The sequence below is a fragment of the Mastigoproctus giganteus genome, chromosome 10 (assembly GCF_048544385.1).
Source record: "Mastigoproctus giganteus isolate SK-2022 chromosome 10, ASM4854438v1, whole genome shotgun sequence".
Lineage (NCBI taxonomy): Eukaryota > Metazoa > Arthropoda > Arachnida > Uropygi > Thelyphonidae > Mastigoproctus > Mastigoproctus giganteus.
Genome location: NC_143584.1, coordinates 13,564,361 through 13,574,234, shown reverse-complemented (window position 1 = coordinate 13,574,234; position 9,874 = coordinate 13,564,361). Strand labels below are relative to the sequence as shown.

Genomic DNA, 9,874 nt, shown 5'->3' with positions numbered 1-9,874 from the left:
GCTGTACAAAATGATTGCAAAGATATCCTACTTTCAGAGCAATTATCATTCACAATTTTTCTACATCGCGTGAAATTTATGTTTGAAGAATACCAAAAGAAATCGCATCATCCTCTCTTGTGCCAATTGTGTAAAAAGGAAGGCCATAGCACCAAAGGTGTGGGCAGTAATATATTGGGATTGCTTCCATCCTATCATCATACCGTACGGGCGAATTACTGCCACTGATTACCATCATATTCTGAGTGAAAAATGTCAACCATTATGCAAACATTGCTTCTCAATAAACAATACCATGCTTTAAGATGATAATTCTTCAATACATCTGGCTAGATGTCTTAAATCTTGGTTGAGGAACGTAAAACTGACGCTAAGCATTTCTCCCATGACCTACGCTATCACCAGACAAAGAGTATTGAGCTACTGTGGGCATAGTTAGAGAGGAGAGAGAGAGAGAGAGAATCATGTTTGCTCGGCATTCATAAATTAAAGAGCTAGAAACGCTCCTAGATGAAAAATTTTCCAGTATTCCACTGAAGACAATTAACAGGAATAGCATATAAATTTTGTTCATTCGAAGTAGAGGACATTGAATGGAAGCATGTAAACTTCATTGATTTCAAGGATTGGATATTGAATGCAGCTAGAAGGTTGGTAGTTTGTTGAAAACAGAATACTTCTTGATTTTGAATATCAATGCTATCTGTACCAGAATGTTGGAGAGACTATAAGATTAAGAAATATTTTAGTTTTTATTATCAGCAGTGATCCATCATATATTAAGATAAAAGAACCAGAAGCGTCGGTGAAGTAGTGCATTAACGTGGCATTTAGTCAGGAAATAACTACTTTTGTTTTCGCAAAGAGGATTAACATTGGCTAAGGCCATTTGTTAAACTCGTTTCAATGTAAATTGAAAGTTTAAAACTTTCAATTTACATTTCAATGCTTAAAAATAAACTTCTACATGCGAAGAGTTCTGAGGAGTAATTATAGAGGCTAAGAAGTTTTTCATGCCAACCAGAAATATTTCTCATTATTTGGACTTAAGGATTACTACTCACACCACGCTTACGTATCCATCATAGAGTCCACGTTGGATGCGTAAATTTTGAAGAGAAGCTTGACCTCATCACTCCTTCTCTATCCTTCCTAAAAACAAAATAAATACCACAGTGAAATCATTCCTCAATTTCCGGACACCAACACGTTTCCGTTAGCTCTCTTACATCAGCAGTAGTTATCCTAATTAGGAATTCGCATTCATTCATTTTATTGAAAACACTTCTGATGCATCGCTGTACACACCATTAACGACCGAAGAATTCATATATAGTTCACTACTCTGACACCCCTCTCTCTCCCAAAGATATTCCACATTGTTTCTTCCAGAATTAGCTTCCTGTTCTTTAGAAACATCGCTACCCCCAGAACGTCTTATAAATATCAACAGTTCGGCAACAAACAAATCTTGAGATGTGCGCAAGCACAACTTTGATCAATATCATCAAATAATCTGGATTTTTTTAACAACGTGGCTGAGTTAGTCAGTCTCAGGCGACGATAGCATGGTTTTCTCTCCCGGAAACTCTAGTTAGTTTTTCAGAAAATTTACCACAGAACACATGCAATTTACAGATAGAATATATTGAGCAATATGGCCTTTCAGACTGATACTTCTAAAACCCCTACAACAACAACAATTCCTTAAAAAGTATACTTTTCGTAGTTCAAAAAATAACTTTACGGAATTTAGGGTATTTTCTTATTCAAATTTAAAATTGGATATCCAGCGTTATTTTGGTTAAGTCCATTACAGTAATAGTATCATCAGCGGAACCCCTTGCCATGCATCGCAACAAGTTCTTTAATCTTGATGGAAAGTACTGAATGTTTGATACGCGGTTCATCAATGATAAGTTTCTGTTATTCATTTACACCCTCTTTCCAACATGAGTAGATTGTACAGTGTGTATCATTCTCCTTTAGAAATTTTAGAAAACGGAATTTCTTCATGAAAAAAAATCAATTTTATTAGCAAAGAAAAATTTACATTCCCAATTGCAAGTACAGCGAATCATAAATACTCAATAATACAATCAAACAGCAAGTGTTCGCCATTGGCATCCTTCCAGGATCACCTCAACAGATTTCTCAGTTGTCCATCTCCGATTCAGGCAACCATCCTGGAGAAACCGATCCTCATTAGAAAAGTCACTTTGGAAATCCCTCAATCAGCTGATGCCTAAAAGAAGAAAGAAATCCGTAATTAGTGAACTGGATCCGTAGACGGGATTGCCCTTACGGAAGGACATCAGGCCAATCAGATGAGTGCACCGTATACCTCCCCCTCCTAACGGACAAACGTCTGCAGCACTGGTGCCCCCACCCCATCGTCGGGATCCAGTTCGTCCGTCTGGAATAAGCCCACCCTCCATCCCATTCTTACAATGCAACAGTTCGGTTTCTCGCCTTAACTACCCTCCCCCGATGAGCTCCTTTGATGGACACGTTGGGTTTCCACTACGCAGCACCCCGTGCGGGAATAATGAACGTTCCCTCCATCCTCCTAACGAGCATCATCCGTACAACTGGGTGCTGCTCAGTTGGAATCCAACACATCCATCGCTCACCACATTTATACTTCCTAAACAAAAAAGAAGAAAAACGTAATTACGAACTAATATTACCTAAAAGGTTCTAACTATCATAATATATAGTTTCTAAAAGGTCTTAACTATCTTAAATTATTTGTTAATAACTAAATATCTGACTAACTGTCACTAATGAATAAAAATTAATTATTTAAATTATCTTAAAATCAATTTTATCTATCGGGGATAAAATATAGTTGAATAAATATCCTCGATTGGAATGATGGTTGCAATATTACTTTGCAGTCTTTGCTGTTCCCGAACAAACCGACGTCAAAGCAGAGGTAACTTCCATCCTAGGATATTTTCTTTGATTACCGACTTCCCACGGTGCAGTTCCTCTTGAATTAAGAGGAATCCTCGTAGATGGGGGTGATGCTTTAAAGTTGAAGATCCGAAGTTGGTTTCGTGTACTTCAATGTCTAATCCAACCAGCTAAAACGTACGACAATTTTTCTGATGCTGGAAGTAGTTTAACGGACTTGTCCAATCAACAATCGGTTATTATGAAGGGTCATAATCAGTGGATTGTTCAGTTTCCCATTCGGTATAAGAATGAACAGAAAGTTATGAACAGTAAAGAGTACTTTAGTGTTGCAATAATTGATTTTATGACGAGATTGCAATGGAAATTCCAAATTGATAATCATTAATTATATCGATGACTCCATAATGAATCAAAAATATGTTATTAAAAGTCTTAGGGACTTTGGTTGCCTAAATTTATTTCATTAAATTAAATTTAGTCAGTATGGATTAACGTTGTGAGTTAAACGACTTTGAAATGGGGTTGATAGTGGGTGCGCTACGCATTGGTCACTCTATCGTGGAGTTAGTGCAGAAATTAAGCTATCCTCGTTCAACAGTATCAAGAGTGTATCGGAAACATGCCATTTCTAGAATAACATCTCATCGTGGACACCACTTTGGTTGGTGAAAGGTGGTTGATGAACACTGCCGTTGATGTCTGTCTCACATTGTTTCACCCAACCGGAGAGTGACAGTGGCACAAATCACCGTCCACTTCAACGAGGGAGGTGCCAGAAACGTCTCCACCATCAGACGATCATTAGCCGCAATAGGTTATGGGACCCATCACAGTTCCATTACTAACACCCCGACACAGGACTCTACGTTTTCAACTGGGCCAAAGAACATCGGCACTGTTTGCCGGTGTTCTATTAGAGTCTCTTAGTCTGAAGAGTCCTGTTTCCAGTTATTTCGAATGGTTGGGAGGGTGCTTAAACGGAATTGATAACTTCAACAAATGCTAGATTCCAATTAACATGGCGTAAGGAGTGCGAATCCTGGAATGTAGTGCAGTGGAAAACAGTCTCATAGAGAGACGAGTCGAGACCCGCGCTCTAACAGTCCGTTGGTGGTTCCTGGGGGTGGCGAATGTCAGAGAACAGTTTCTTCCTGATTGTATCCTCCCAATAATGAAGATTGTTTGAGTCAGTGTCATGGGATGGGGCTCCTTTCATGTCTTGGCTTGGACCATTAGTCGTTATTGACAAAACCATGAATGCTGTGCAATATCAGGACAGCCTGGACAATTATTTACTGCCAACATTATGGAAATACTTCAAAGAAGGCCCATGAAGCAATGAAGACAGTATTTGGAGATAACTTGTGCCAAGGTACCCGTCAAAAATTTTAATGAGTACTTTTCAGAATTCTGTGGAATGATCAACGGATTCGCCATCATACATGTTGAAGATACCTTCAGGGGTATCGCATACTTGAAATAAAATTTGGAGCTGAAGAAGTCTTAAATTGTTTTGCCCGTATATGCGTTTCTGGCATTTAAAGAAGAGTTTGCAGCAATATTGGGATTATTCGGTGACGAAGGATTGCTGCTCTGTTTTCCTCCGACGGAATGGACTGCACTGCAAACAACACTACAAAACGAAAATCGTACAAATAACCAAACTGAAGGTTGGAACCATACATTTACGAATTTGTGGGAATAAATGCATGCCCCAAGTATATGGGCGCTAAAAGTTAGAGTGAAACAAGAGCTTGCCTCCGGCAGAACAAAAATACAACAATTGGGAATGCCTGTGACCAAGAGAAAAGGAGTAATTTGGGAAAATTACAAGTCCGATTGAAAATCTTGTGAGAAAAATGGACAAATAAAGGGAGAGACATAATATTTCCTGTAAACCGTCGGTCACAATATAAGATCTATAGAAATATTGTGAGGTTTGGATTTTCAGTTAATCGCATGTGTTGGAACGTTTGTATTCTAAATTTAAAATAGCTGATTGCTTATTCAACTTTAATAAATCAAATTTGAAATAATTCATCCAGCATCCCCTCCCCTTGGGTTTCCAATGAATGTACTAACGCAGCTCAAGATAAGAATGTTGCATAAAGCGATTGGCTTATATCGAGATGTCCTTCTCCATTTTCTGTGTGGACAGTCCGGCCAGAAAAAATATACGCAGTTTGTCTCCGGTCCATCCAAAATATGAAAAGATGGGAGCCAATAGCAGGCAGTGACCACAAACTCATTAAACGCTTAGAGATTTCTTTAGTCCAAATAAAAAGTGAGGGCTTCATTTCAAGAAAAGTAACTATAATGGAATGAGATTTAGAGAGTCTACAAGAGAAAGAAACATTCTTGGTTTATTATCAGCTGTGAATCTTTGACTCATTGATGATATTGCATTAATGTGGGATTTATTCAAAGAAGTACCTACTTTTGTGTTCGCAAAGGTTATTAAAATGGATGTCAATTAAATTTCATAATCTAATAAAAATAAACAATTTCTTCTGATTTTGATGCCAAATTGGACCGGATATTGATTACAAAAATTTCGAATTAAATTTTAAAATAAAATCCACTGTAATTTTGGAATTGCCGTTGGGAAGACTTCAACATCCTCCTAAAGGCAATAATATATGATGTCATTTCCGGTCTCACTTTCATCTTGTCGTTGTTGCTTAAGAAGTTAATTAGCACAATGGCCAAATTGGTGAAAATCAATTTCGTATTTATTTCTTAAATAAAATCGGTTTATGTTCGTTTTTAGAGCAAAATAAGTGATAACTTACAACAGGAATTTATGCAAGTTTTCATAAATTGAATGTGGGATTCCCAAACATTATGCAGTCACCACACAAGTTTTTAAGATGGTTTTTGTGATAAAATGTAACATCTGTTTTTGATTTATGATTGTTCTGTGAATAATAAACATATGATAATTCACAGAACAATTATAATTGAAATATTATAAAACGTGAATGGAATGATTAATGAGAGTAAGAAGAAAAGAATGGAGATTAGAAAATACGTGTAGAAATGTTATTTAGAAACGTACGATCAAGCAATCCGTCTATCAGGATGTGTTGGCCCGGAAAAGGGTCATTTTTTCGTTTCATTTATGCACGTTCTCCTCGAATCCGTCTAGCTAGCTGCATATCTTTAGTCATGATGGTTACCCTCTTGGCATGGATTGCACACAAGTTGGTGTCTTCGAACAACCCCACTAAGTAAGCTTCGCTGGCTTGGTGTAGGGCATCGATGGCAGCACACTGGAAGCGAAGATCAGTTTTGTATTCCTGGGCAATCTCACGAACGAGGCGCTGAAATGGAACCTTTCTGATTAGAAGATCCGTTGACTTCTGGTAACGACGAATTTAACGAAGCGCAACAGTCCCTGGCCTGTAACGATGGGGTTTCTTCACGCCACCAGTAGTAGGGGCACTCTTTCGAGCAGCTTTTGCGGCTATCTCCTTCCTTGGGGCCTTTCCTCCTGTAGATTTGCGAGCAGTTTGCTCAGTACGAGCCATGGCGATAGAAACAATCGTAGAACTTTACGTTTTGTTTTGTTAATTTGTTTTATTATTATTTTGTTCTTACAGGCTTCGTGGTAGCACATTTGGTATAATCGTCCACCTTCCCCCGCGATATAAAGGACCTGCGTTCGAACCCCATTGATGATGTAAGGAATTTTTATGGGCCTCTTCCCAATATTAGTCGTTTTTAATTAACTCCTTACTCAGTAAATTGGAGAATCCCATCGTTTCACGCCAGCACGTGGCCTTAAATGATGTGATTTCTTCACTTTATCTGTGAAAGGAGTTATTTTTGGAGCAGTCTTGATGTCTAACTGTCTGAATCGCTTCTTTTTTGATTTGTTGTTTTCCAATTTCATTAAATTATCAAATTTGAAAACAAGCTATTGACATGAAGGGTAATAAAAATTAACGCCTTCAAGGCTTTTATTATTTACCAGTACTTTACCCAACGGTCTATATAGAGGAGCCTTGTTCACCTCTAAACTAGATTGATGCAATATATCCAGGAACACAAATATCATTTCTAAAAGAGATCAATTCTATATAAACAGAAAAAGATGATCTCTGGGATCGAGAGGGCTCTATCTAGACTCCAAATGAAATAAATGTTATCCTAAGATATTAAGGAAAGTAATATTTTAGGAAAGAAAAAATGAAAAACGGTTTTTTTTTTAAATTTAAGAAAACTCTCTAGAAACCTAGATAGTTTCCAATTTTCTTTTAGCAAACCTAAAAATGTTAAGGTTGTAAAAATGAAAAGGTTGTTTGGTTTTAATTATTACTAGAACTAAAGCAGTTACCAAGGTTGGCCATTGAGTTCATCTATATTCATACACATCATTATTCTCTTTGGGGAAGTCTGTTTGTGTTTTAATCCGGTTTGTAAGTGATCAAGGCTCAGGTTGAGGACTTAATCATGGTATTAAGGAATGTGCAATAAGATGGAAGAATTGGATGACATATATTCTGGAAATTATTGGGAAGTCACCTAAGTTAGTCGGTCTAGAATCACTCCTACATTAAATTGGAGATTCCCATTGTTTCACGCCATCACCGGCCTTAAACGATGTGACTTCTTCACTTTACCTGTAGAAGTTCTTTTTGTAGCAGTTTTGGTGTCAATTCTGTGTGCGTATAATAAAGTGGTATCGTCACCGTCCTCCCTCCCCACACCGGGTGGAAAAGGCCTGCGTTCGAATTGGGTCGATGATGCCAGAGACTCTTTTTGGCTTTTTGCGGTCCCTGACGATTTAGTCGGTCTGAGGGGTAGATAGCAAAGTTTTTCATCCAGCAAAGTAGGCAATCACATGCAATTTACAAACACAATGCACATGGGTATTTGAAGTGACTTTCTGGGTGAACCTAATATAATAATAATTTTTTTACAGATGTCAATTGGATCCTTGCAGAGCAGGATGATAGAGAAATATCAGGATGATGCAAAAGCTGATTTCTTTCATGACAAAACGTAAATTTCCATACAATATTCTCTAATGAAGAGGACTGAGCTGTTTAGGGTTATGCCAATGTCCGGGGAGAAAAAAGAAGTGATGTGACTCCACGTCAGATTGGTTTAAAATTTAAACAGTTTGTCACATCATTGAATAAAATTTGAACTGAGTCCTTTACAAATAATATGACAATCACCATCCTGCCATATTATCTTCAATAACGAAGTAATATATGTAATGGTGTGAGTCAACCGCAACTATTGGAATTGGCAAAATTACCACTATTTAAGCTCGTATCAATAACAACAGATGGAGCCAAAGCAATGGCAGGGCATCTTAACGGATTCATCGCATAGTGCGAAATGAATGGTGAATTCCCAGAATTTTTAAGGTTACCATTGTCTCATCCACCAACAAGTGTTAGCCAGCAAAAGATTAAATACTAAAAGTGTTATCGACATCGCTTTCGAAATCGTGAATTCCATCAGAAGACAATATCTTCAAAGGAGACTTCAAAATGCATCTTGATGAAAATGAACCAGATCTGATATTACACACAGAAGTGAGGTGATTTCTACAGATTTTAATGGTTGTATAATACATTTGATAACGTATTATATTATACAACCATTATCCTTTAATTAAGATGAAGTATTTTACTATTCTTCAAAAATTACAAATATTTTCATTCTATAAAAATTTGTTAATGTTTTTGATAATCCTGCATGACGAATTGAAAAAGAAATCATTTTAAATCTACAAGAACATCGTCATTCCTCAATATATATCGTTTTAAGAGAGAAATATCTCTTAAATTTTCTGATAAGAATGAATTTTTTTCTTTCTGAATTGTCAATTGCATTAATTAATATCGATATGGTACAACTTAAAAATTTCTGCTTATTTTAATTTCAGGGTGGCTCATCTTTAATATAATTTTTTTAACGGAATAGAAGTTCATTCAAAGAAAATAAATCGAAAAGAATAAATGAATTAGTAATAATGGAATTTTAGGGGTTATGGAATTTGATTAACGATAAAAACACGTGTACGTTTAAGGAATCCCTCTATCGTGAATTGTGGCCCTAAAAAGGGCCGTTTTTTGAACGCAGGTATCTTTGTTTAAACATGGTCCCCGCGAATACGTCTCGCCAGCTGGATATCTTCAGCATTGACCCTCGCATATTTCGAATGCTCAGAAGCTTTTTGGAAAAGACGAAGAAACTTCAAAACTCTGGGTAAATGATAAACAATTCCCTGGAAGTTTTCAATTCTGGATTTCGGATACTGTCGAATTAGCCGAAGTGCAGCAGCACTTGGTCTGAAACGTTGAGAAGCACATTTTCGAGCAGCTGTGGCTAGTTGTTTTTTGGGCCTTCCTTCTGGAACGATTCCTCCTTTAGGTTTAATACAGGTGCGTTTAATACGAGCCATGATGATTTCAATACAGCACAAACTCTGAAAAAGAACTGAAGGTGGACTATTCTCTGGCTATTTATAAGAAAGCCCCTTTTAACTGAATTCGAAATGTGGTGATTGCTCATTGCCATTCTGAATTTTCAGCCAATCATTGAACCTGTCTTATTTGATGCCCATATATGGGATTCGTACTATGAACCGGATTAATGCATTAAAAATTAAAGATTAATGCCTGGAAAAAATTATAGCCATAAAATATTGACCACTGGGTTCGAGACTATTCTAAATAGCCTATAACCTATATCCTATAAGGCTATATAGCTTGCGGCTATAGCCTATATCCTGTTCAAGGTTATTCATACAAGTTATAATCCTCCGTTGGGAATTCTGTTTTTGTTTTAATCCGGTAATAAGTGATAAACTCTCAGATACAAGATTTAATGATGGCATTAAAGAATTTCAATTATCGTTATCGTCCTCCAGCGAAGAAAACAACTTAAGTGGGCTCCATTTTTGAAATTATATTTTCTGGTGATTAAAGTA

The 9,874-nt window shown here is 37.0% G+C and overlaps 1 protein-coding gene and 1 pseudogene across 1 annotated transcript; both read right to left on the bottom strand.

Annotated features, from left to right (window-relative positions):
• Positions 1 to 6,041: 6,041 nt before the first annotated feature.
• On the bottom strand, positions 6,042 to 6,452 carry LOC150078739 (histone H3.3 type 2-like; annotated as a pseudogene).
• Positions 6,453 to 9,034: 2,582 nt separating this feature from the next.
• LOC150078738 (uncharacterized) lies at positions 9,035 to 9,346 on the bottom strand. Its single transcript, XM_090382311.1, has one exon. It carries the CDS (start codon positions 9,344 to 9,346, stop codon positions 9,035 to 9,037), a length of 312 nt encoding a protein of 103 aa, XP_090238437.1.
• Positions 9,347 to 9,874: the final 528 nt, after the last annotated feature.

Excerpts from the sequence above, each read along its gene's own strand:
- LOC150078738 (XM_090382311.1), bottom strand. The coding sequence starts at position 9,346 with ATGGCTCGTATTAAACGCACCTGTATTAAACCTAAAGGAGGAATCGTT.